The 27,974-nt window shown below is 41.0% G+C and overlaps 3 protein-coding genes and 1 non-coding gene across 5 annotated transcripts in view; 1 reads left to right on the forward strand and 3 right to left on the reverse strand.

Moving 5' to 3' along the window:
- Positions 1 to 197: 197 nt before the first annotated feature.
- Positions 198 to 15,447, reverse strand: rbm39b (RNA binding motif protein 39b). 2 transcript variants are annotated; one of them, XM_061831405.1, is made up of 15 exons: positions 15,184 to 15,447; positions 14,627 to 14,684; positions 13,292 to 13,341; positions 13,025 to 13,210; positions 12,605 to 12,652; positions 11,225 to 11,342; positions 10,988 to 11,140; positions 9,832 to 9,969; positions 9,683 to 9,748; positions 8,245 to 8,449; positions 8,062 to 8,148; positions 7,148 to 7,244; positions 6,955 to 7,060; positions 4,889 to 4,967; positions 198 to 698 (listed from the first exon to the last, which is right to left on the reverse strand). In XM_061831405.1, exons 2-15 carry the CDS (start codon positions 14,675 to 14,677, stop codon positions 598 to 600), a joined length of 1,485 nt encoding a protein of 494 aa, XP_061687389.1. In that variant the 5' UTR covers positions 14,678 to 14,684; positions 15,184 to 15,447; the 3' UTR covers positions 198 to 597. The 2 variants fall into 2 exon arrangements, with proteins under 2 accessions (XP_061687389.1, XP_061687394.1); XM_061831410.1 differs by having other exon boundaries at positions 15,163 to 15,447.
- Positions 15,448 to 17,041: 1,594 nt separating this feature from the next.
- Positions 17,042 to 18,466, reverse strand: rh50 (Rh50-like protein). Its single transcript, XM_061808921.1, has one exon. It carries the CDS (start codon positions 18,464 to 18,466, stop codon positions 17,042 to 17,044), a length of 1,425 nt encoding a protein of 474 aa, XP_061664905.1.
- Positions 18,467 to 19,672: 1,206 nt separating this feature from the next.
- trnai-gau (transfer RNA isoleucine (anticodon GAU)) lies at positions 19,673 to 19,745 on the forward strand. Its single transcript has one exon. It is a non-coding gene; the product is annotated as a tRNA-Ile (tRNA).
- An 802-nt stretch (positions 19,746 to 20,547) lies between these two features.
- Positions 20,548 to 27,974, reverse strand: part of LOC133494778 (solute carrier family 12 member 5-like) — a 33,703-nt gene continuing 26,276 nt past the window's right edge. The window contains exons 12-26 of the mRNA XM_061808932.1: positions 27,800 to 27,974; positions 27,504 to 27,622; positions 27,332 to 27,430; positions 26,462 to 26,581; positions 25,616 to 25,720; positions 25,342 to 25,510; positions 25,068 to 25,263; positions 24,537 to 24,706; positions 24,331 to 24,462; positions 23,803 to 23,910; positions 23,524 to 23,640; positions 22,598 to 22,776; positions 21,417 to 21,431; positions 21,207 to 21,340; positions 20,548 to 20,747 (exon numbers count right to left, since the gene is read on the reverse strand). Of these exons, the coding sequence (XP_061664916.1) occupies positions 20,656 to 20,747; positions 21,207 to 21,340; positions 21,417 to 21,431; positions 22,598 to 22,776; positions 23,524 to 23,640; positions 23,803 to 23,910; positions 24,331 to 24,462; positions 24,537 to 24,706; positions 25,068 to 25,263; positions 25,342 to 25,510; positions 25,616 to 25,720; positions 26,462 to 26,581; positions 27,332 to 27,430; positions 27,504 to 27,622; positions 27,800 to 27,974 (1,930 nt within the window). The 3' untranslated portion in view covers positions 20,548 to 20,655. The remainder of the gene's footprint in view (positions 20,748 to 21,206; positions 21,341 to 21,416; positions 21,432 to 22,597; positions 22,777 to 23,523; positions 23,641 to 23,802; positions 23,911 to 24,330; positions 24,463 to 24,536; positions 24,707 to 25,067; positions 25,264 to 25,341; positions 25,511 to 25,615; positions 25,721 to 26,461; positions 26,582 to 27,331; positions 27,431 to 27,503; positions 27,623 to 27,799) is intronic.

Genomic DNA, 27,974 nt, shown 5'->3' on the forward strand with positions numbered 1-27,974 from the left:
TGGTTCACAAAAAAAAATTTGGACAGAGCTGGTGCACTTTAATCACAATTTGAAATCCAACTATTGTTTTACTTGACATTTGAATGTCAAGGGTAAAATTACTCCAGCAGTAAACTGTCTCTGCTCCTTCCAGTGATTTGCATTTGAATGTTAAAAATGTAAAACAACCAGAATCTTAATGAATGAAGAAAGCGCAATGAGAATATGACTTTTCAAATAGTTTATTGGGAGGCTTAATACTAAAAATGGAATTATGGCTGTAAAAAGTTACAAAGGATTATTGTAGACATTGATATACCACTGGGATTTAAGATTCAATATTTCAGATTTGTGTTAGCCTTTGTATTCAATCTAAAAGTACTGACAGAAAGAAGCAGATGAAAAAAAAAAAATCTTAAAAAAAAACAGACCTGCAGATTTCTTCAGTGACGATTGACATCACAAAGCCACAAAACTGAAAGCAAACTCAAAACTGCCTGTTTTCCCAAAGGCGTACGCGAACTTCAGCCAACCAAGTTTGAATGCAGCCTTTTCAATTACATTTCAATCAGTGCAAAGAAAATGTATGTACACTGACGTTCAGAAGCGCGTCTCCCACTATCGACGTGTTGGCATCAGAAGCTGCTTCGCCGTTACGGAATCGGGGAAAAGGTTGTGGTATGTCGGTAAAGGAACATAAGCCGCCTTGATCATTTTCCCTTGAAAACAGAAAAAAAGACACGTGAACCCGGAAAATCATTCATGCAACTCAAGGAAGGATATTAAATATTTAATGCTTCTACTACTCATTATTGGTAATTGATCTATTACTTATATGGCATTGGTCTTTTTTGGGGTTTAAAGAAAAACAAATCAGAATTATCGCCTTTTTTTTTTTTTAACTAAAATGCCTTGCAACTACAACAATGATTGACACCAAATTTATTGGCTTAAAAAAAAAAATAAATAACAGAATTCTCAACATATCAGTCAAACGGCCTTTTGTTGTCAGCCACATCGTATTTTTGGTTCCCGTCAGAGAAACGTTTTGGCTGAAGTCAAATCTGATCTCCTCATATTACACCCGAATCCATTGAGGGTTCTTCAAAGAGGACAATTTGCAATTTTGGCAAGTGGACATGATTTGCTTTTGTGAACTAAAAATGTGGCGGGTTGCATCAGGCACCCGAGTCTTGAGTTTGACACAAATTTAAATATTAGTCAAAGAAGACAAAACAAAATGCTGTTTTTATGAAGGTGTGTGTGGAAATCGTGACTGCCTTTTTTCCACATAGGGGCCCAGAGTTAAGTTATTTTCTTTTCTCTCTTAATAACAAAACCCATTAAATATTGTAGTTCGTGTTTGTGTTGTTTTATACTTTTAAATTCTTTGATGATGGCAAACATTTAAGTGTGACAAAAATAGAAAGAAAAAAAATCTAGATGAGGGCAAACACTTTCACGCCATTTACTAAAAGATCTCATAAATCCAAAGGAATTTTTTTTTTTTTTTTAACTCTACCTATGTATAATATGTACTGCCGTTTTTGGGAGGGAAAAGCGTAATATACACGAAAACATTACAGTATTCATACCAAGGTGCATTCAATTAAAATTAAAACCAGGTCTAATAAAATTTCTTGAAGTGACGGTCTGGAAGCTCTGAGTCTCTTTCTTGTGATATACAGTGGGTAAGGAAAGATTTGTATTGCAGCCATTTGCTATAATCATTTCACCCCCCCCCCCCCCATTGTACGCACAGCACTCCAGGGGGAAAAAAATGAATTGTTGAAATTTTGGCAAAAATATCAGCCTCAAGTATTCAGCCCCTTTGCTGTGACAAACGGGTGCTATCCATTTCTGATCATCCTTGGAATGATTCTACACTTAGATTATAGTGACTAGACTTGATTAGGTAGAGATGAAAGTTTCGTGAAAATTCCTGAAAATAGAAATGCGAGCACTGTGGGTGTTTTTGAAAAAAAATTGATGGCTGTGGTGCAATTCTGGCGATATCTGTGAACAAAATTCAGACAAAAATTGAAAATAACATTTCTATGTCCCGACCCCCCAAAAAATTGGGCAGAAGTTCCCCAAGGGCCAAGCCCAGATCCCCCCCCATCCTCCTATCACTGGATAGCACAAAATCACATTTGTCATTAAAATATACCATCTTATCTCAAGACGAATTAAGTGAACTATTCAGGAAAAAGAGACTTAAAATTGTCATTTATATATATATATATATATATATATATATATATAATATTATAGTATAGATATAGAATATACACGAAATTATATCCTACAATTTCTACACCGTACAGCAAGACATGTTAAAGATTTTGATCTGTAGTGATTACTATTAACGTTTAAGTCTCCATCTAACTTCTTACGTCGCGTTGTACTGATACACTCTAGATAGACTAGACCGATACACTATAGATCTAGTAATTTAGTAATACTAATAATATAATCACTTGCCTTTAATATATATATATATATATATATTTTCTCATTCAGTCACATTTGAAAAATGTACGGGTGTGGTCTGTCATGCTCGCAGATAAAGGTGCGGGTGTGATTAGGGATGGCCTTAAAATAACTTACTGGATTTGATATAACATAACTGTAAATTTAAAAAAATAAGCAAACATATAACTAAAATAGAAAACTAAAATTTAAAACTCAGAAAAAATAATTTCCAATTTCAACTGATGATGGTAGAACATGATATTAAATGGTAATTAAAAATTTTCATCAATAAAAATTCTTGATCTGACAAACTTTATCTGAAGTAAAGTTAAATGCACTGACCTGTCAAGGAATAAACACGAATGGTCTATACTCGCAATGTTTTGAAAATACTGAAAGTTTAGTTCAACAACATAATCGGGTGTTTGTGGCAACAAGCTAGCGATACATTGTAAACAAACATTCCTGTCGGCAATCGTGACGTATTGTTGTGGGGGGGGGACACGCACCACAGGACTGCCGTAAATAGGAGGCCGGCTTGCTAGAACGCGCCTTTATGTGCATGCGCTCGACATATTGGCCACACCTGAATCAAGCGACGAGATGGATGATAGCCTAATGTTTGGTTTTTGTTTTACGCCGTGACACTGCCTCGCGATCGACGCAATGAGCACCCCTGCCTGGTCTAACTGAATTTCCTTTGACATGGCTCATGATGTTGATGACTTTCGACGTAAATCCGCTCGCAATACGTGAAACAGTTCTGAAAATCCGCTTTCGTACATGCTCAGTACGGTTAACTTCCATTTCCTGTTTCCGGGTGAATACCGGTTGTTTTGTTAACGTTTCTGAAATAAACACGTAGATTAATGTCAAGACCACACAAAATAAGAGACGTCTTGAGAGAACACGAGGGGAGGGGTGTTACTGTTACTCGTGTTTGTGCCTCAACATGGCTACGCTCGTGAAAGCAAAACAACGAATTCAAACACGTTCGTGCAATGTTGTCAATTAATATCCGGATTAATTTTAGGCAATTTTCCGGACCAATTTTCACGAAAATTTAAAAATCCGGAATTCCGGGAAAATACGGAGGACTTTCATCACTGATTAGGAAAGGTACACATCTGACTATATAAGATCTTACAGCCCCCAGTGAATCTCAGACCAAATGAGAATAATGAGGTCAAAGGAACTGCCTGAAGAGCTCGAACACAGAATTGGGGCTAGAGACAAGAGAGAAGGTTCCTTAGAGCACAGTGGCTTCAGTAATCCTTAAATGGAAGACCTTCGGGACGACCGGAACCCTTCCGAGAGCTTGCTGTCAGGGGAGAAGAACCTTGATGCGAGATGTAAAGAAGAACCCAAGATCACTGCAGCTTAACTCCAGCGATTCAGTCGGGAGATGGGAGAAAGTTCTAGAAAGTCAGCCGTCACTACTGCCCAGCACCAGTCGGGGTTTTATGGCAGAGCGGCCTAACCGAAACCTTTCGAGACTCAGTGTAAGACATGAAAGCCCGCATAGCATTTGCTAATAAACACCTGAAAGACCCCAAGATGGTGAGAAGTAAGATTCTATAAAACTTTTTATTCTAAATGTGGAGGAGGGGAAGAAAAAAAAAAAAAAAAAAAAAAGGCACTGCACGATACAATCCCAACAGTGAAGCATGGGGGTGGCCGCATCATGCTGTGGGGGTGTTTTTCGCCTGCAAGGACAGGGACAACTGAAGGAAAGTACAGTGATATCATGGACTAAAATCTTCTCCACAGTGCTCAGCACATCAGACTGGGACGAAAATTCACCTTCTAAGACAATGACCATTAGCACAAGGCTGAAATAATGGAGGAGTAGCTTCAGAACAACTCCAGCCAGAGCCCCGACTTAAACCCAATTGAGCATCTTGAGAGATGACCTGAAAATGGCTGCCCACCAACGCTCACCAGCCAACCTGATAGAACTGGAGAGGATCTTTAAGGAGGAATGGCAGCTCCAGACCCAAATCTAGGTGTGGAAAAAGTTATTGCAACAACCCCCAAAAAAAGTCATGGCCATATTAGCTCAAAAGGGTGCTTCCACTAAATACTGAGCAAAGGGTCTGAATACCTATGGCTGTGTGAGATCTATATTTAATAAAATCTGTAGAAACCGCAACAATTTCGTTTTTTTATATATCATAATGTGGGTGCTGTGTGTGCATTAATGAAGATGAAAAAAATTCAATGCATGAAGAATTGAAGGTGTCTAAATAATTTCCGTACCCATTGTATTTCCTATAGAGCGACTGAAATGATGGAAATGTCCCCACTGTGGAACTCAAAGGTTAGCTTACAAATACGCATGATTAATAAAATATGTGCGTTTATCATGGCAGCCAGACACAGTGCTAATTCAATTCCGGGGCTCGGTACCAATCCCTCCTTCTATGGTACATACCTGCAAACCAGCGTCCATGGAGCGCATTTACAGAGGCCATTGCTGCTGGTATGGAGGGGCACTTCACATACACATTACCCTGGGAGGGGGGGGCGAGAAAGAGAACTCATGGTTCAATTAAACTCGGGTGGCACGATATTTTCTTTGATCATCGTCACTGCAATGTACTTGTGTGCAATGCTCACATTGCAGGATTTGCTGCGATATTGCTATACTGTACTACACAATGAATAAACCAATAATAAAAGTGACCTTTGAACATAATCGAAGATGAAGAGTGTAGACCCGCTGCTGCACTGAGTGCACACGCTGTGTTCAAGCACACTGGGTAAATGGACACACACACACACACACCACACACACACACACACACACACACACTGCCCTCCATAATTATTGGCACCCCTGGTTACGATGTTTTTTAGCTTCTAATAATTTTTCTCTAAATAATATGGGACTTTAATGGAAAAAAAAAAACTCCAACCTTCAATACAAGTGCATTTATTCAGTGGGGAAAAAAATCCCACATAAAGAAATAATTTGACATCAAATAAGGAGTGTCACAATTATTAGCACCCCTGATGTTAATACTTAATACCCCCTTTTGCCAACAAAACAGCACCTAATCTTCTCCTATGTTTCACAAGATGGGAAAAGACAGAAAGAGGGATCTTCAGCCATTCCTCTTTGCAGAATCTCTCTAACCCATCCAGAGACCTGGGTCCTCTCCTCTTCAGCTCACTCCACAGGTTTTCAATGGGGTTGAGGTCTGGGGACTGAGATGGCCATGGGAGGAGCTTGATTTTGTGTCTGGTGAACCATTTCTGTGTAGATTTGGCCATATGTTTAGGGTCATTGTCTTGGTGAAAGACCCAGTGATGACCCACCTTCAGCTTTCGGGCAGAGAGCAACAGATTTTGATTTAAAATGTCCTGGTATTTCAAAGCATTCATGATGCCATGCACCCTAACAAGGATCCCAAGGCCTTTGGAAGCAAACAGCCCCATAGCATCACTGACCCACCCCCATACTTCACAGTGGGTATGAGGTGCTTTTCAGCATGTGCATCTCTCATGGCACGCCAGACCCACTTAGAATGTTTGCTGCCAAAAAGCTCAATCTTGGTCTCATCTGACAAAGCACGCGGTCCCAGTTGAAGCCCCCATACCGCTAGGCGAACTCCAGACGTTTGCATTTATGATCGTGAGTGAGGAAAGGTTTTCCCCGTGCATGCCTCCCAAACAGCTTCTTTGTCAGTAGACCGCGCCTGATGGTTGATTTGGAGATTTTGTGAACCTAGGATGCTACCATTTGTTGTAATTCCGTAACAGTGAGCTTTGGAGATCTTTTGATTTCCCTTACCATCCTCCTCATTGTGCGTGCTGGCAAAATAAACATAAGTCCTTCCAGGCTTGTTTACCACTGTTCCGGTTGTTTTGAACTTCTTAAGTATTCCTCTCACAGTGGATATGGCCAGCTGCAGTTGAGTGGCAATCTTCTTGTAGCCTCTGCCTGACCTGTGAAGGTCGACGCACATCTGCCTCACCTGTATGCTGTGTTCCTTTGCCTTTCCCATGTTTAAGAGTGGATAAGAGAAATGGCCTCTGTGTAATGTCATATTTATACCCCAGGGAAACAGGAAGTGATGAATTACTAATTAAATGTTCCTACATACTCTGGTAAACGCTGTAAACTACTGTCGAAATGACAGAAATGCTTCAATTACATTTATTTCCTGGGAATTGTTAAGGGTGCCAATAATTGTGTAACAGGTAATTAAATGAAAAATAATTATTTTTTAGTCAGGGATTTTTTTTCATTTTCTTACAATTCATTTAAGTTGAAGGTTACATTTTCCTAAAATTTTCAGCGTGACAGTATTCTTCTGCGATAAAGACCGAATTTATTTTAAGGCTTTTAACACGTCTTTACCGGTATATACACAGTGTGGTGTTACGTTTGTGTTAAAGTGCTCTATAAATGAGGATTTGGCCATGTTTGTGCACCAAGAGAAAAGACCTTTTCTAACTTCTAGATGTTCATCTATCAATGAGAAATGTTTTTACCTGAGCAGAGTTTTTGTCAACATAAATGTGAACGACTCCTCCGTGCTTGTTACACTCCTCAATTACATCATCCTGGATCTCAGTAGCCCAGCTGGGATCGTTTTCCCTGAGAAAAAACAAGGCCACCAAGCGGTAGTATTGTAAATATTTAAAAACATTTTTGAAATCCTTGAGAAACTTGGCAAAGACTTACGCTTGTGGGTTGAAAAGGTTGGATAACTGAAGGCAGTGAGTGGCCAGTGGCTGAGAAGGAAGGTTTGAAGCTTGGCTTGCCGCAGGAGCCGGAACAGCTAAATATTGAGAAAACAACATGTGAAGAAGCAGGAATGCCCAGCAGAGTGTCGTAAGAGATCATCAGGTGTGTATTGAGAAATTATCCAATTTCACTCAAATTATTCACTGACGATAATGCCTCTTTGTTAATCTGTCCATCCCAGCGACATACTGGATAGCGAAAAGGACAACAGTTAAATGCTCCTCCACTAGGGGACACAAGGTACAATACTAACGTTTGTGTCCAACTGCACAGGAGGATTCATGGTACACTGATTGAATTGAGACCATATGGCAGAAGAAAAATCTTTTCACCATGATATTGCATGTGCTTTTGAGTGGCAAAAGGTGGACACATTTCCCTAAAAGCACCAATAGTGAACAAACCCGTGTGCCATTTGACCAAGGTAGACCCTTTGGGAAATGCCTTGAATAATGAATTTAGGGCACGATGGATCAGCTAGAAAAGCGTCGGCCTCACAGTTCTGAGGACCTTGGACCAGCTTGTGTGGAGTTTGCATGTTCTCCCCGAGCCTGCGTGGATTTCCTCCCACATTCCAAAAACATGCAACATTAATTTGACACTCTAAATTGCCCCTCGGTGTGATTGTGAGCGTGGCTGTTAGTCTCAATGTGCCCTGCGATTAAACATCTTGTCTTCTCTGTAGAACTATTTACGACAACCACTCAGTTTATCTTCCTCAACCACAAGTTCAATTATTTGTTTTTATTTTTAAAGTTAAAGTATAACAGAACCTGATGAAATGGACTTTTTAATGATCTGACTTAGTTGAATAAATGTTGGACTAAACTAAAAGGTGCGTGCAGACTTACATGCGGGTGTGCCCACGTTTCCATAGGATACGGAACTAGTCATCTGCAGAGCCTGCTGAGCAGCAGGGGGAATCTTTAGACCAGTTCCTGCATGAGCAAATAGACTGGGTCAACCAAAGACAAAACTAAATCTCAATGTAACATTACACATTTTTCGTGAGTGGCGTTGACCCTTTATCGAACCTTCAGCGAGTCGCGCCATGAGTTGCAGACGACCAGTGGTGCCGAGGTCGATGCCAGTCCGTTCCAGCTCATCATTGTCCAGGAATGAGCTTGCTGTGGATGCGTCTGAGCGTTCCGTGACGTGGCCCACCTTCATTGGCCGGCCGGCCAGCTCGAAGCCATTCAATTGTTCCAAGGCCTTTTTTGCGCACTCAGCATCTGCAAACTTGAAAAATGACACTTTTCACGCTGGATTTTTTACAGTTAAAATAAATAAATAAATAAAATATAATTCTATAATGACAGTAAGAGGTATCCCATACTAATTTCACAGAATTTAGATTCATACACGATTTTTGTAGTTCTCGGAAGAGCACTTAAGTGTATTTCAAGCTGAGCAGGGAGCTTTGAAAGCCTTTGATAGATAGGTCCAAGTATACAGGGTTACTTCATCATTTGCAGGGTTTATGTTCCTCCCACCCGGCACAAAAAATGTAAATAGCATCTTAAGTGCATGTTTTATCTACATTATTTCTTCAGTCATTGTTTTGTCTCATTATTTGCTAGTAATGGTATTCTGTTTGCTGTGTCGTGACCATTTTAGTTTCAATATGACACTGAGTATGAACAACATGTTGACTAGTGACTTGGCTACACTGTCAGTGTGAGGGGGAATGTAAGCTTCTGTTTACATATGTAAAATTGTAATTGTTCCTCACTGTCTCGTGAGGGCCATCATAATGTCAGTTTACATACATGCTAACTGTAACCAGTGTATTCAGTTGTACTTCATTGGACTACTCACACAATATTTACAGATTTTGGAACTCTGTCTGCACATGAGGTCATCGCGTTATATAGCGACCTGCCCATTTAGGATAAAATTCAAGACTTTTAAGGGCCCTTTATGGTTGTAAAAATACAATCCAATCCCCCACACCCCTTGAGGGAAAAAAAACACCAACGGTGAACCATGAATGGGAAAGCATACTGTATTATTTTTCTATTGGGCTGAAGTTTGGGATAGTGTAACGTTGGAACTTTTATGCCTTCCATCCCCTTGACGTTTACAGTACAAAACAGCCAAAAAAACAAACGAAAAAAACAAAAACAAAAAAGATATCAATCTGCCAGCCCTGCTTTTAATGGAGGACCTTTTTGACATCATTGTGTCAATGTTTCAGAAGAGAACATTTTTCTATGTGATGACGCAGAGCTTGGAGTCAGACATGCTCTGCATTGATGCAATGCTCTGTGGATGTCAAAACGTTATTAGCACACAAAACGGGAAAGTCGAGGGCATCAGATGCTTTGCCAAGTGAAAAGGTTTGAGAGTCTTCACTAGTGTGAAAATCTCTGCTGGAATTGATCTACTACAGTAGACCCAGTAGTGAACAAAGACAATTCATACTTGACCATACCAACACACACACACAAAAAGAAAAGCTCATTCACTTACTGATATAAAGCCATATCCTTTGGAGCGACCAGTTTCAGTGTCCATCATGAGCTGAATTCCTTCAATCTACAGCAACACAAGAGGATGATGAGATACATCGACAGACACAAGCACTTAGGTGTCCCCAAGATGTGAAAGTCCTTTCTGACCTTTCCGAAGGGTTCAAAGATCCCTCGGAGCATTTCCTCAGTAATGTTAAAGTGCAGCGATCCCACATAGAGCCGCATAGGACCCGCACTGCCCTTCTGAAGATTATTAGCAGCCGCAGCAGCTCGATTTTTTTCTGCCTGTGAATGCAAAACAGTGCTGTAAAAGGTATTGACACCTTTATCAAATGTTTTCATAGTTTTTCCAGATTCAGAACTGCAAATATACAACTATAACCAAAGTGAATTTAAAACTGCTGTTAAAGGGAAACATTACTTTTTAAGGAAAAAATATACCTGGGTCTGTGTGGAAAAAAATAACCACCAGCATTGTTAAATCAATTTTTACCGATCACACCCAAAAGCCTGATTACCACGAGACCTATTCAATCGAGAAATCACAGAATCTGTCCTGAAAAAAATCAATTTGCACAAAAGACCTAAAAAGCTGAAAAAAAAAAAACATGATTAAAAAAAATTCCCAAAAAAGTGAGGAATAAAATGGTGTTATTTTCACCCCAAGTATTCTTGGTATTGTCAGAAGCACCCTACCAAGGCAAAGAAATCGAGTCCAGATTTAGCGTGTGAACGAAAGGTGACCAGTTATCTATGAATACAGGTAATGAGATAGTTTTTAGATTCTACAAGGATGAGTGGGCCAAAATATCTCTCAAGTGATGTAAATGACTCAATGGCAGTTTCAGCAAATTGCTTGATTTCAGTTATTCCCACTGAGGATTCCCCAACCACTGGCCACATTTTTTCCCTACACAGGGCAAGCAAACACTGAATAGTCCCCCCGATAAATGAAAAAAATTATAAAGCACATTTTAGGCTACAAAAAAAAAAAAAAAAAAAAAAAAAAAAAAAAAAAAAAAAAAAAACTATATATATATATATATATATATACACACACACACACACACACACATATATATATATATATATATATATATATACGCATATATATATATATATATACGCATATATATATATATATATACGCATATATATATATATATATATATATACGCATATATATATATACATATATATACACATATATATATATATATACATATATATATATATACACACACACACACACATAGCCACGGCTATTGAACATTTGAAAGCAGAAAGAAATGTGGTCAGTTACCTGAGATGCCTGGACAATGATGGGCACCCCCAAAAGGCGCTGGCCAGTCAGTCCAATGGCCAGGGGCACAGAAGACGACTCCACAAACTCAATGTAGGCGATCCCCTTCGATCGCCGAGAATTCCGGTCAGATATCATTCTCACATCTCTTACCTAAATGAGAAAATGATTTCAGGCGTCTTTTGCTATACTCAATGTAGGACGCCTACATTCAAATTAAGGACCACATTAACTCACTTTTCCCACAGCCGAGAAAAAATCCTCTAAGTCTCGAGCTCTGATTCTAGCAGCCAGCTGCATGCAGAAAACCGTACGGGCATCTCGCTCCTCTGGTGTTAGGTTGTCAATTGGTTGTCTACAGACACAAAAAAGTGGCTCAATATTAGTCTCTGCAAGAACTTCTTTTGAGCAATTGGGACACATTATTGGAGTTTTTCACAAGTTCCAAAAATAATAGCAGTGCCGACGTTAACATGACCTGTGAAGGTAAACTGTTTTGCAATGGTGTGGTGGAGCAGAAACAGAAAATCATATTTTGACACTTCGGTAGAGAGAACAGCAGAGAATGGGTGGAACAAGACCAAAGAGCAGACCAACCAATGTGTCAAAAGCTATTGCATCAAAATCAGTGGCAAGTGCAAAAAGATGAACTTGAGACAGATTAAAGATGCATATTCTAACAACAAAGGATGATTTTAAATTAACAAATCACTAGTTTTTGCAATATAAGGCACACTTAAAGGCCTTTAATTTACTCAAAAATTGATGGTTAGCCTTGTGTGTCCATTGCGTTCCAAAAACCTGTTATCCAACTTTGGTAATCGCTATGCTTGATTGACTGTTGAGACCATTTTCCGCTGACACAGGGACCTAATACGCACAATACATATGTGGCAGGGATAAACCAATCTGAGAATATAACAATACGTACGTTTAATGCAGCCATGCCTCTGATTGGTATCCTACCGATATGCTGCAAACGATTTGTTTCTCTAAAGTGCCGCGAGAACGGCATCAGCAGATACATGCATACAAGGCACAATTCACACTACAGGCTATCAAGTAAGGCGGTTGTAAATAGTAATAGAGCAGAGGAAAAAGAATTCAATAGTGGATCTATGATTTGGAAGTGGTCTGCCTTGGTGCTTTTGTTTTATGAGAAGGTGTCATCTCTCCATCTGCGCAAGGACTACTGTGATGCAGCAACTCCCAGTGAATTACAAAGAGATTAATTAAAAATGTATATTGTTAGATAGTAGAACAAAGATGAATCAAAACTCAGTTGTTAGTGTTACCTTTATTTTCCTATACTGTATGTTGTAGCATGTGCCTTATGTATTGAAATAAGACCCCGCAATTGCTGTGGCAACCCCGAACACGACAAGCTGAAAGAATTGAGACTGCACTTTATAATCTGGTGCGCTTTATGGTGCAGAAAATACGGTACCAGCATTTTGCTATTAATTCTTATTTACATCTCTTTGTTCAACCAAATCTGTCTTTAAAATATGAAGAATCACAGCATAGCACGCATACTAGTCAACAACAAAAGGCTTGAGGGACTGACACTTCAAACACTGGCATAAACAAAGCAGGTATAAGGAAACTATTCTGTACCTGATTGGACTCTTCTCTTTTTTGACTGGACTTTTGGAACGCCTCCGTCTGAAACAAAGACCAAAGGTTTTCCTTGAGTAAGACTTTTCATAAACAGTTTCTACTAAGCCAGTGATTTCCAACCAGGGAGCCATGGCACAGTGGTGATCTGAGAGACATCGTCAGGGTGCCGTGGGAGATAACTAACCCTTAATTTGCCCGATAGTAATCACTATGTCATGGATTCCTGTGAGAGTAGATTTTACGCAGTCAATTTATGAGTACAATGAGATGATCAAGTCACTATTCATTTATTTTCGGCGGTATTTTTGTTTGGTGTTGTGCCGGACAGTTTCTAATACAATATAGGTGCCTTGGCTCAACGTTGGGAAACTCTGGACTCAGCCACACAACAGTCAAAGTCCATTTCAGGTCACATACATTGGGCTCTTGCGGGCTTTGTAGCGGCCAGCACGCTCCCTACTTCGAGAGCGGCTACGATGGCGTTCCTTGCTATGGCTTGGCTTCCTTTCTCGGCTCTTGCTTCTCTTCTTGGCCTTCTTTCTGTCTCTACTTCGGCTCCTCTTTTTTTTGGAGCTTGGGCTTCGGCTCTTGCTCCGCCTCTTTCTACACGTACGCCATTCAATACAAAGTTATTTTCATACGACCACTGACATGCAAGTCAAATGCAATGAGATGAAAACATACTTCCTGTTTTGGCCCTCGTGTCCATTTGCATGAGAAGACTTGACCTCATCCTAAGCAAGGTTGATAGAAGAACATCATGAGGACGCAGATGCAACATTTCAAGTCGTCATGGTAAAAAAGGGGGTGGGGTGGGACAAGAGAAAAATGCAGAAATATTTTAATTAATAATAAGACTCCAAAATGTCCTGCTGGTGTGCCCGGACAGATGTGCTTCCCCCAATTGCTGCCCCTCTGTTAACATGGCTGTAAAATAGTGTGATGGAGGGTGTCCCAAGAACTTTTAGCTAAGTTCAGGAGGCTCTGACATTTGGCAGCTCAACTCAACCCTTCCCTCTATGACAAGTCGTACCAATGTCACTATTTGTGCCTAATGTGACCACGCATGATGCGGGGCCGCTAAAAGAGATCCTTTGTGGTTGGTGTCAGTCCAGTGATCTTCACCCATTTTCGTTCTTGGACTGTAAGAGCTCGATGCCACCTCTGTCACACATCTTGCCCTGAAGCAAACAGGGATTCACACTTCTTAGTAATATTGACGCCCAAGAAAAAGAAATGAATTGATATTTTAAAAATAAAATATCTTCCACGAGATACTATTAATTATCTTGAGTGAAATTTATTTTGTCTTGACTAGTGAATAAGTCATTTTACAAGTAAAAATAAGTACTGCTAGATTAATAACTGTTGTTGTGTGTAGCATGCAAAATAAAGTTGCTGATACACATTCAAGTTGAATGAGGCAAAGAGGCAGTATTCATATTTATTAGAAAAAGAAACACTAAACAATAATGAGGGACGGAACTAGCACAATCGAAACCTTACTTGTAAGACTGTCCCTTGCTAATTAACATGGGGTGGCGTGTGTGAAAAGACAGTCTCCTTTCCAAAGGTTCCAAAGCAGAGCTACAATATTTGAGCCTTCCTATGACCATCTGTTGAATTACATATGCAGGTCATAAATCTGAATACTGCCGACTTTGCTGGCCAGATAAGATGGACCTATCGATCATTGGTATTCACCTTGTTGCAACCGAATAGGGCTTCTTTTAGGTTGAATCTCTTTTAGTGCTATGGTGAACCACAGTACATCAGTATATGCACAATAACTACCTTCCTTTTTTTCACAGTTCACAGTGGAATCAAAGATGAATTCATGGGAGTAGAGGTGAGATATCATTAGGGAAGTCTATAAAGAGAGATAGATGCGGATTTATTTATAAACTTATAGCGTTTTACTCAAACACACCACACATTTATGTAAACTTTGTCATAGTTGTAATTATTATGAACGGGTCAAGTGTAGAACAAGTTTAATTTCTTTGACTCTCAACCCACCATTCTGTATGGCGCCTCCAACATGGCCTCAACGTCAAAATCATCAGCCATGACGATCCTGAAATAAACGCGTGAGCTCATTAATTTGCACACACGCAACATAAACTTGTAAACTCCTGTTGGCACTCTTTACTAGGCGTAGCATACACTAAACAGCATCACACGAAAACAAATCAGGTAACGTAATAAAATTAAGGTTAACAATATCACTGAAGGCTTCTTCTTGAGTTTAAAGCTTTTAACTCTATAACCCACGCCCTACATAGAAAACACGCTTCAATGAACAAGGCATGCTCGCCAGTCAGCGGGAGGCTAAATGGCGGTCGCGGCGGCATGCTCCGATTAGCTCCTTGGGCCCGTTGTAGCCGTCAACGGCCACGCTTTCAACAACATGTCTATAAGACGTCAATGTGAATAAACAAACACGAAGGTCAAATATGACAAGACCATATTATAACCACCGTTAGCTCATTTGTTTACAAACGCAATAGCGTGACGCTACCGTGAAAATAATAAGAATAAAAAGGTTAGCTTACTTAGCAAACAAATGACGTTACCGTTTGGAATGGGCGAAAATGAGAGGAAAAGTCCAAATAAAAGCGATAGCGCCCCGCTGAAGAGGATCCTCTAGGTGCCTTCCGTTCAGCAGATCCTACTAAAGTGCAATAAAGTAATTTCAAAAAGGGCTTTCTGTAGGATGTTTTTGTTTGGGACGTGAGGAAAAAAAAGACGAATTCAAGAGTCGTGTCGCGGCCTCGTTTTCCACCATTCGAGTCCTGCTTTTCTTCTTCGCTTATCCTTGAAGTATTTTTCATCACAGATTGTACATCAACGCCATCTAGCGAATACTCACGCGCTTGTACTTCCCATCATGAATGTCAACCTTATTCACTGTTCGGGTCAAATATACCTGTTTGGACTTCCATCCATCCATTTTCTAAGCCGCTTATCCTCACAAGGGTCACGGAGAGTGAAGGGGGCAGGAGACGCGGTACACTCTGAACAGGTTGCCAGCCAATTGCAGGGCTCGTAGAGACAAACAGCTGCACTCCCAATCACACCTAAGGGTAATTGAGAGTGTCCAATTAATGTTGCATGTTTTTGGGATGTGGGAGGAAACCCACGCAGGCATGGGGAGAACATGCAAACTCCACAGAGGTGGGGCTGGGATCGAACCCGGGTCCTCTGAACTGTGAGGGCCAACGCTTTATCGTCTGAATCCACCGTGCCGGCCCTGTTTGGACTTTTGACAGCAATAAAATATAGGGGCAATTGTCAACCATAAATTTAGGAGTGCTGATCTTCTGACCAGATTAGATGAATTTCACAGTTCTGTATCTTTCAACGCAATCTCTATGTCGGAGAAAAATAAAACATTTTTAGGAAAGTAACCTGGGACAATCAAATACACTAAGTGTTATTTAAATGTTGAACCAGGGCAAAGGGGGAATGGTTTGGATTCATAAAATGAGCAAACTGTAAACCTAATAATTTCTGAGCAAAGACAACTAATTTTGATAAAAGTAATAGTCCCATCCTTTTGTTTTTAATGTAAACCAGCCCCCCTATGGTGAGTAGTCTAGCAAAAATCCGCAAAATGGAACTTGGACTCATTTTTGGGGGGATTTTTATATGAAATGTAACGCACAACATGTAAAAAACAATGACAGAAAATGATTTGTTGTGAATATTTGGAATACTGTTATATAGAATAATCTCTTTGCTCCTCTTTGTGTCTTCAGTGGCATCCAGTCCGTGAACTTGTCAATATCACCTTGACTTTAATATTTAAAGCATGCAGAAGCACATGACACAGCGGAGTCGTCTGTATTATCGCCACACTTGCACAGGTTCCCTAAGAAACATGCAACCCTTGGTCCTCTCATGGAGGAATGGCGAAACTGTGTATGTCCTTGTAATTAATAGCTGTAATTCTGAGTGTGGGCTATTAAAGGTGGGGCCTGACGACTGCCTCCTGTGACGTCAGCAAAGATGAAGAAAAAAGAAAAGAAAAAAGAAAAGACAGCAGCTCTTGTATGAAATGCATACGGGACACTGTCATCTTTGACCACACACGTGGCAGTATGGTATGATTGGGTTACTAATAAAATTTGAAAATAGCATATCAGATCAATCTTCAAATACTCTTCTTGGTTTGCTCATTCATGATCAGGTCACAAATAACTGTTTCACTCAGTCACATACTTGGAAACTTATTTGAATGACTTGGTTTTTTTTCTTTTTTTTTCACAAATACAATATTCATACTTATATTGATCTCAAAATTGATTACAAAACATTAGATGTAATTAGACAATAAATATTGCATAATTACTGCCTGAAAACTACAAAATGTACAGTACATATACACTTTCAAAAGACAAACTGTATTACCATACAGCGAGCTTGGCGTGTCTAGGCAATAGTTTCGTCTTTATCTGTGGCTTCTTTGAGTTTCAGTGGTAAGTAACTGTCCAGAGGCACATCAAAATACAACTGGTCATCAAAACATAAATCATCCGAAGGTGAGGCAAGGTAAGGCATTTTCAAGACCACGCCCGTGAGCGTGCCTCCGATGGCCGCCACCGCTATGGTGAAGAACATGGCTGCCACCTGAAAGAGAGCCTGCTCTCGAGCACTGCGCCCCAAACCTGGCAGGAGACCAGGAATTAATGCCTGGAGCTCAGCCAACTTGGGGTCCTCTTCTTTTGGAGCTCTGTGCCTAAAAGTCTCATACAAACTAGGCCCATAGACCTCCTCGTTAGCCATAATTATTGCACAAATCCCCGCAGTACAAGATATGAGTCCTGTTAGACCATGCAAGTTATGTATACCACATTGATCCTGGATTCGGAAGCGTTTCGCTAAGAGGGGACTCAAGTACTTGTACCCGAGCATGCATGCTGTGCAGCCCACCATACCCAGGACATACGCTGCCGCAGGCGAAATCATCATGTCTACGGACGCCCCGACTGTCACGCCTCCAGCCAGGGTCACGTTCTGGATGTCGGCCATGCCGAGTTTTCCATTTTTGTTGAGTAATGCAGACAGAGCAAAGGCTGTGATGGTGGAGGCACAGAGGCCGATGAATGTGTGGAGGATGGCCCTGTGCTGGTCATCGCCTTTCAGCGTTAATGCCGAGTTGAAGGAGGGCCAGAACACCCAGAGGAACAAGGTGCCCATCATCGCCAGGATGTCCGACTGATAGCTGGTGTTCTCCTTCGCGTGACCTTCGTTGAGCCGAGGCCTGTACAGCACAAAAGTCACTCCCAAGCCAAAGTAACAGGCAAAGAGGTGAATGAGGATGGAACCTCCTGCGTCGTTGATCTTCAGGTACTTCAGCACTGCCCATTCGGTGACTGCGAATACCGGCACTTCGAGGAGAGCCATGACCAGCAGCTGCAGCGGGCTGGTCTTCCCCAACACGGCCCCGAAGGAGATGAGCACCACGGCACAGGCGAACTCCGCATTGATGAGGTTGATCACCCCAAGTTGGATCTTCCCATCGTGGCTGAACTGGAAATACCCCTGCACTAGAATGGCCCATTGGATGGAAAAGCAAGCCACGAGAAAATTAAAAACCATCCCTCCAAAGCCATAAAGTCGGAAAAATGCCAGCAGGCATCCGAAGCCGATGAATATCATCACCTGGATGTCGGCAAAAAAAGGATAATCCTTATATACTGCATTGTCCACGGGTCTGGTCACGTTGTTCTGAAATCTGGCATCGGCGTGTTCGTCATACGTGACAAAAGTTGCAAACAGAGCCACAATCGTCAGCTCCGCTGCAAACACAAACACAGGCAGCCTCACCCGCAGACTGCTAGCACCTGGCTTCATTGTTGGTGCTCTCCAATGAAATGAGACTCGTTTCATTTGAAGGCAGGATTATCATTGTGCAGATAAGAGAGGACAACGTTCAAATCTGCTCCCGCTCAAACACGTCCAGATATTCAGTAGTCTGAACTTTGGCTCGCCTCATAAAAATGGCTTGCTGTTCGACCAGTTGTTTATTGAAAATTTCGATTCGCATATTCTTCAATGACAAATGCTGAATTTACCACTATTCTTACATTAGAACTAGATTACCACCACTAAAAGGATGTGATCCATTTCAACTAAATTAGAATGTTATCTTCTTCTTCTTCTCTTTTTTTTTTGACACAAACGACCGACTATGTGGCAATAAAGTTAGTCAGTGATTCAAATTTCAATTGGACTTTCACTATCAGGCTTTTCCTTGGATCAGTCACTGCCATTTTTTTCGCAATGCTTGTATATACTTCACATATCAAAAACACCATAGAGCCATAGAAAATATTTGTGGTTTTGCCAAAGGTTACTGGTCTCCAATTCATTGTGATTAACTAAAACACATTTTGCAATATTTGTGGCACGTTGGTGCAACTGATTAGTACGCGTGCCTCACAATCTTGAGGACCCAGGTTCAAATTCGGCCTCGCCTGTGTGGAATTTGTGGATTCTCCCCGTGCCTGGGTAGGTTTTCTCCGGGTATCCTGCTTTCCTCCCACATCCCAAAAACATGTAGGGGAGGTTGAATTGAAGACTCTAAATTGCTGCTAGTTGTGAATGTAAATTCTTGTTTGTTTATGTGTGCCCTGAGATTGTCTGGCGACCAATTCCATAAGTACTCTGCCTCTTGGCCAAAAGATATCTGGAATAGCACACCTGCAACCCTCGTGAGGATAAGCGGTACGGGAAATGGATGGATGTTGTAAGACCAATGTGGTCTGTTACAACCTGTAACCACAGTTCAGCAAGCGAAAACTGAGTCCAACCTATCTGACTGACAGGGGATTTAATATGTACCCTAAAGAGACTTTTGTGCAGTATGTATTTCATCCCAGTATGCAGTACAGTATTAATGAGTCCATCTTTCAATGAATACCTGACAATTAAATAGAACAACACACAAACCTTTATTGGCACACACACACATGCACGCGGACTCACATTTTAGTTTGTAATACTAAGTCTAAAATTCCCTTTTTATTTACAAGGATTACTCCATTATGTTCTCCGAGAGGCCCTGTAGCTCAGTGGTTAGAGCACTGGTTTGATAAACCAGGGGTTGTGGGTTCGTATCCCACTGGGGCCTCCACTCCCTGAGAAGGGTTGCGTCAAGAAGGGTATCCGGCGTAAAAATTGTGCCAAACATATGTGCGTTCATCTGAGATGACACGCTGTGGCGACCCCGAAAGGGACAAGCCGAAAGAAACTTACTTACTCCATTATGTTCTCCATGTTGTCGCTCACATGTAAAAACCTGTTACACGCCCACACACACACTACTCTGTCTCTCTATTTCTCTCAAACACACACACACACACACATCCACACGCGCACGCACACACGCAAGGATGATTCTTTGATTATATACAGCTTCACATGCACCACCAATTCTAATTATTGAAAATGATTATTAATCTATACACTTAATTAATCTTACTGTGCTTCACAAACAAGCCTCATCCATCAACTTTTAGTTGCATATTTTCATAGCGATTGAGGAAACAAATTCTTTACGATACAGTAATGGCATAATGGATATGAACACTGTGCAACTGTCAATTAGGTGTGTGATCATAAGTTCAAAGTTTTTCATCTATTCATCAAACATTACCCTTCAGGTAATATCCTCATAGCCGCTTATTTTTAACCAGTCTTCAGGATTACAATGTAGTCAGACTGCTTGTTGATGAACCTTCCACTAAAATTTAATGTGAACTTCAAGTTCAGTCTTTTGTCACTTGGACCTGTGTGTTTCCAAACCCACCAATCAAGAAAAAGAAATGAGAATTTTAGGATGAGTAAATATTGAAAACATTCAAACAGCAAGATTGTACTCGACAATAAGAAAAGACAAAAATATTCTTAATTAAGAAGTGGGAAAAGAAGCAGTAGCGAAGTACTGGGGAAATGGGAAGGAGACTCCTGCACGGGATCCTTGAGGGAGGTTTTGTGGGAGTCAGTGGGAGTTGTGGGCAGAGCCACAGGGTAAAATATATTCAGGAGTAGATGGTTATGACCTCGCGTCCTCCTCCGCGGACGAGGAGAACCCGATTTAGACCCTCAGTGAGCACCTCGAGGAATTCCATGTCTGGAGGGCAGTTTCAGTGAAGGACAAGGAAAGACTAGCATGCTAATACAAATGCAAATGTTGGAACAGCTCAACATTGTTCCTTTTTCACAAAAGGTTATTGTTAAATGGCACCTCGGGACTCAAACTGACAAGTTTATTGCATGATATGAGTAAAGCATGTGGAAAAACTCTATACCATGTTTATCTCATGACAAATGTGCATAATTTAGACAATAGCGGTTCATGACTACCCAGGTTTTCCATAAAAAAAAGTCCCCCATTTTTTTTTCATGTGTTCCAAAGTGTAGCAACAATTCTAACCTTTCCAAAATCTGAGACAAACTAACAGATTGTACACATGGTAACATTTCATCTTACTGAACGATAGAGAAGACATACTTTTTTGCCAATTTTTGCCCATTAACGAGGACCTGGAGTGGAACGGTATCCACTGCAACAAGGCATTTGCAAGGATACAGTTTTCTTCGCCCATACGATTTTTTGGGGGGCCGGGCATGTTGAGAAGGATGAGCTTTGCCTCCTTGGACTTTTTTGTGATAACTTCATTGAGGCGCAAAGCTGTGTGCATGCGCCTCACATCTGTCTGGTTCCTTGTGGAGACATTTCATAAATTTAACCATTATTTGGATCAGACAGTTGGTCTCAGTGTGCCATGGTCATACTTACAAGTTTTCCCATTCCCTACAGCAGCATGTCAAAAGGGACAAATAACTTTAAAAATACAAATATGATGCCCAAGAATCTATAGACCCATTCACACTGTCCACTCTGGCTTTTGCCATAGTATCAGAGGCCAAACATAGGCTAAAGCGATCAGAAGACGTTGAGGCGAGAGTGTGAAGTTTCGAAGACTCGGTGCCACTGTACGCTGAATAGAATTAGCACTGTCCCAGATGATCATTAGCTGCAGTGTAAAAAAACAACTTATACAATTTACCCAATAAATGTAGGGCAACAATTTACAGCCACTTTAATTGGATATAACTAACCACATATTTTGGGTGATGAATGCCTTAATTCAATAGTGATGAAATCCTTACAAAACAAGGATAAAGTTTACAACACGTTTCTGGTTACATTTCAACCAAGGTGCCTGAGATGGGCGTAGTAAACTTTGTGTTCCTCAACATTCATGTTCCCTGTTCGTATATTTATTTCCCACTGCCTATTTTGACCGTAATAAATCTTACAAACCAAGTGTAGCGCTAACCGACTTATAAGCTAAGCTTATTTTACCATGTAGCACATTTTTCTTTATCATTTTTCTGCTTTTGTGCTGATTTGCTAGCTCAGAACCAATCGGAGTGATCACTGGTCACCGATGACTTGTCAGCCAATTAGTGCGCCATGAATGCGTCACATACTGTAGATTTCAAGTGGATTTTAGTCAACCTTTCTTGGAAACACGTTTTACTGTTGTCAAATTGGTAGTGTAGGTAAAATGTATACTGTGAAATTTTTCTAAAATAGCAATATATATTTCAGATGAACTTGATGGATATATTCCACTCTCCATAATCATTGTTTACAGTGTGATGGCACTGCGCTACAACGGCTGTGTGAGCAAACACGACGGACTCTGCAGTTCTGTCTGAAGTGCAGAACCAAATAATGCCTGTAATGTGTCAATTTGATGAAAATGTAGGGTGATGTTCTTAATTTGAGTTCTTACGTTTGCCAAAGTCAACACAACCTATCCTTTGGTGAATGTAAAACGTCATGCCAGTTTTCTTACAGAGGCACACAAAAACTATTCCTAAATATTCAGGTAATTTTGCGGAAATCACGTCAGATTTTTATCAATTCAAATGGTTTCCTGTGAGTAACAAGCTAATCGTCTCACTCACGGCTTCATGCTGAAAGGGTCTTTGCCCGCCTCCGGGTTCTTCCCCTTGTCAGCTGGCTTATTGTCTGTCCAGGTGTTTCCACCCCCGGCAGGTGCAGTGAGGCTGGTCGGGCTGGTAGGTGTCGAGGCATTCTTACTGTGGATGAGCTGGACCTGTTTTGTGTTGGAAACAGCCACAGACTGAGACAGGACATAACGACAGTGTGGCAAGGTGAAAGAAAGAAAGAAAGAAAGAAAGAAGACACCCATCGAGAAAGGTGTCAGTGTCCACCATGACAGGACTGAGAAAGCCCCTCCAACAAACAAGATGAAAGCAGCCGAATGGAGTGCGGACGCTGCTATCGCACTGGTCACCTGAACTAGCCATATACACTTTTTCTATAATCCTTGTCCACATTGGGATCGGTGGTGAGCTGGAGCCCCTCCCATCTGACTTTGGGTAAGAGGTGGTGTATACCCTACACTGACGGGCAAAATACATGAAGACAGACTCTAAATTGAATTTCAGAAATTTGAAGTTATTATTTTGAAATACTAAACATGGAATTTTTAAATGAAGTGTGACCTTCCTGGTGTTTGTAAACATGCCTCCTTGTATTTAGGACTGAAAATTCTGTAAACATAGCTAATAGTATCAGTTTCTTTTTTCCCCATGAATATTTCTATAGTAATATATTCACATACTTCATCAAAAGCAGTCATCTATAGTTGTCCATGTGTGTTTAACTTTGTTTGTCAATATGTGGCCTGTGTTTGATTGTTGACCAATCAGACCCTTCCCTCTTTCCCAGTGTCACCTGGGATAAGGTCCAGCTCACCTGACACATTAATGGAAAATGAATGAATGGATTGTTAATTTGAGTAGTTGTGTTATTTTGGGTTGAATCAAAGAGATGAACAGAAGAAAAGAGTTCAAAATGTCTGTACCTCTTCATCCGGTTGTTCGGCAACTCTGGGTCCTTCCTCAATGCTGTGGTGTGAGCGCGAGGCAGAGGACTTTTTACGTCGGATGGACCCGCGGGATGAATCTGTTATGCTCTGAATCTGTAGTTATAAAGGAATGCGACAGATGAGTCCCAGTTGCTAATTTACACCAGGAATGTGTTTTTTGGGGAGCTTGCTGGCAACCAGTTGAATTTCCTGTCAGAAGGCATACAGTTGAAAAATTAAGCTTTCTTCTTTGATGTACATGGTATGCATGCTTACTTCTCGTTCCATCTCATTTTTAGTCAGATGCATCTGCTTGAGGATCTGTGAGCGCTGTTCCATTACCAGTGTCTTTTCGTACGTGTAGGCTGAGATGTCACTGTCGTGCTAGGGTCGGAAGGCAAAGTGCAGGAGTAAAACAAGCAACGTATACTATCAAAGTATTTCTTTGTGACCTTATACTCAGGGCACACATTCGCCATACCTGCTCAACTGAATGAATTTCTATACAATTCTTTCTGAATAGGGCAATTGTGGGTTTCATTTACTGTCAAAGAACTATGACTCTAACGATACACTTTTTTGGGTACATATTTGTTGTTTGCAGCCATACAGAACAACACTAAATTATAATATGTGGCATTTCTGAAATTTTAAGCACGCTCCTGTGTTGCATTGCATTATTAGAGACAATCATCAAGTTCTTGTTAGAATAATTTATCTAAGATAAACAAAACAAATGAACGACTGGAATCAATTGCACAGGTGTAGCTAATACTGTGGCCAGTGAGTATAAGTCAATCTTACCATCTCCACAACTTCTACCTGCGCATCAATACGCAGGTGATAGAGAAAAGTTATGACGTCCTTTTTCATCTGAATGCTGTTGTCATCCAACTGGGCCACAGTGAAAATGCGCATCTTGCACTTCCTCCACACCTACAGGAAAAAGGAGCACCAGATGAGGAAGACATTCATCTTCAAACTACTTCAGAATCTTGCATTTCTTTTACTTTATGCTGACGCAGCAGGAACGGCAGAAGCATCAGCATGCCTCCATCATGGACAATCCACCACACATCAATGTGTCCTTCTGTGAAGCGTTCTCCGTTGGACGGGTAGCTAGAGATGTTTTTGGGAACCAACAAGGCCAAACTGGCCACTGTGGTCTCTCTGACCACCTCTGCACAGACACAGGAGCAAATTATGTGCAAAAAAGAGTGACTGGATAAATGAGACCGCCTGTAAGCTAATTGTACCCTTTCAAAAGCGACGTCTACTGCTTTGTTCCAAGAAAAAACTTCTAATGGAGCAGTATGTGGAGTAGAGTAGACCGTATAGATAGATAGATAGATAGATAGATAGATAGATAGATAGATAGATAGATAGATAGATAGATAGATAGATAGATAGATAGATAGATAGATAGATAGATAGATAGATAGATAGATAGATAGATAGATAGATAGATAGATAGATAGATAGATAGATAGATAGATAGATAGATAGATAGATAGATAGCGATAACATCAGCTGGAACATACCAATAAAGTCTCGGAATTGTTGGTGGAACTCGGGCTGTTTCCAGTTACGTGGCCAGCTGACCATGACAGTGTTGTGCTTCAAACCTCCCAGTCCTCCAACCTGGATCAAGTGGGACGTCCCATCCCTCAGATTAGAGGATACAACCACTTGAGAGAAGCCCTTCACCTTCTCGGTCTCCATCAGTTTCCGCAAAGACTGCAAGGTGACGAAGGATCAGTCGCAGTCGTTAGACATCATAAACTCTGTGGTGACTTGGTGGTGTGTGACAGAGACCTGGTCTGCCCTTTGGGCCTCTGTATAGTTGTCGAGAAACTTTCCTTGAACAGAAGTGCCAACGATAGTGAGGCCCTTGCCTGCTTTCAGCTGATTGGTTAAAGAGATCAGACGAGGCTGCTCGACGTTCTGCTCGGCGTCTATACTGACCAGAACCAGGATCTGAGGCCTGAGTAGAGAAAGTACATATCTACATTACAGCACAGACAACTTGACCAGAAATTGAACCCCATTATCCCAAAATGGAACCAGTTGAACATGATTGTAGACTGACCTCCAGTTCTTGGTGTGCGGTGGTCCCTCCTCCAACCTCATGAGAGCAAATCGAGCAGCGCTCAGAGAGATGCCGCGTATCCCATCACCCCATTCTTTCTCAGCTCTATTACACAAACGTTTATTCAGTTATCTTAAAGCATATTTCCAACCAAGACTTCAACTCATTGCAGCTTGTGCATTATTGTGGCAAATCTTGTACGGGCTTCATTTTCACTCAAGGTGAAGCGGCATTTAGTTGTGGTTGGAACAGCTAGAGGAAGGTATGATATGTGACAGAAGAGTCCCATTAAAACTAAAAGGTAATGTCCACAGAGAAGTAGTAAGACCACCCATGTTGTATGGATGTGAAGTAGCCCCACTTGAGAAAGTCAAAGAAAGAAAGCAAGATCTTGTGATGCATGTCAGGAGGCGTTAGCAAAGACAGTAAGTACATCAGGGCGGGGGTGATGGAAACTAAGTTTCAAAGAAAGTGCAGGAAGCAAGACGGCGCTGGTTTGAAGATGTGATGACGAGAACTGAATGATGGTAATACAGGGGACGTGGAAGAACAAGTCCTCGATGGAAAGAGCATATTTCATCAGATCTGAAAGACGAAAAAGTAGATGAAAGGGATGTCCATAAGAGGAACATTTGTTGAAGATTCATACAAAACATCGACCCCAAATAGGGGAAAACAGGAAAGAAGAACGATGAAGGGGCATTTACTGTTGTGACGGCTCTGCATCCAACTGGATTAAATGGCTCAGATATTTCGCAATATAAATCAAGTCATATGTTTGTGTGAATACAATCCCATCATATTTAGACTTTTTCTGAAGGCTCCATCATAAAATAACATACTCACCCACAGAATTCAATGTATTTGTAGATGCAGGTGGCAATTCCCATGGCAACGATGGCGTAATACCAGGAACAGATGAACATAAGTGATAGGCACAAACTCATACCCAGGAATGATAAAGCCCTGTGGGTGACAGTATATTGCAATTTTTGATCAATCCTGCAATTGCTCCCAGCCTCCCAATATTTATATTGTTGGCATTTTGCTTGTGGCTTGTCCGATGCAGTTTTCCAAGCATTACAGGCTCACAGAACTTCCAAACACTCTTCTTAAGTTACAGCACTTGTATGATTACTTTCCTGTAACTAATGCAGCAAAAGTAGTTTCTGTAATTATGAGTAATTGAAAACTGATGTGTATAAGGGGTCCTCAAGGACGTACTGTACTTTAGAACTATCTCACACACACACACACACACACACACACACAATTGAAATGCTTTCATACAGGCGACTGAAATATACTCTCACACACGGATGAAACGGACTTACTGCTAAACCACTCTTATACACACTACTCTTACAGTACATGCTCTCATGCAGATGAATAAAAACTCAAAACTGTATGTGATAGTATTTGTGTGTGAGCGGTCATCTTGAACTACTGCTAGCCAACCCATAACAGCAGAACACCTCCATATGCTTGCACAGATTTTCTGCATGTTCTCTTGTTATGTGTTGGAAATTGCTTAAAACCAATAGGGTTATAACTGTTGTGATTTAAGACGATCAGTTAAAAAAAGGGGTTGGTTAAATACCAAAGACTGCTCAGATTCTGAGAGTAACTATAACATTGTCTTGTCATTTGATGTTAAAATTGGATTGTATTTAAAATTGTAATGTTTGACATTAAACCCAAGGTCTTGCAGCTCACCAGTGGTAGAATTTAAAGCGTGGCCTCCAGTTTGGTGTCCTCAGTAAAGTTTGCAGTGCACAGGCAAGGTTAACAAACATGTAGCACATCAGGAAGAACCTGGAAAAAAAGAAAAAGGACCTGATTGACTCGAACCTGCTGTATGTTTATGTGATTTGACAGCAAAAATTACATGGAGAGGATGGGTGCAACAGCATCCAAGGAGGCAATGATGATTCCAATCTCACAAATGCTAGCTGTGAGCAGGAGGGCCCAGGTGGGCTCCCCATTTGCTTTACCATGTCCAAACACCTGCAAGGATAACAAAAGTTTACATGAAATCACATTTACCCTCTTGCAGAAAGAACACAGCTGCAAAAAGTAAGTATCTTTCGTCTTGTCCCGTTAGGGGTTGCCATACAGCTACAATCAATAAATAACCGAATAGAAGTGAAGAAAGATCTTAAAAGCCGGTATGAGTGAACTCACTCGAAGGAATGGGATGATACCGTCTCTTGAGATAGCTTGCAGGAGACGGGGAGCTCCAGTCAGACTCTGAAGTCCCGCGCCACAGGTGGAGAAAAATGACCCAAACACAATGACCCATGGAGATGGCCATGCCAGAGTCCCAATCACCAGGTTACCATTGACCCCTTCACCAAAC

Source organism: Syngnathoides biaculeatus, chromosome 2 (genome assembly GCF_019802595.1).
Source record: "Syngnathoides biaculeatus isolate LvHL_M chromosome 2, ASM1980259v1, whole genome shotgun sequence".
In the NCBI taxonomy this organism is placed as follows: domain Eukaryota; kingdom Metazoa; phylum Chordata; class Actinopteri; order Syngnathiformes; family Syngnathidae; genus Syngnathoides; species Syngnathoides biaculeatus.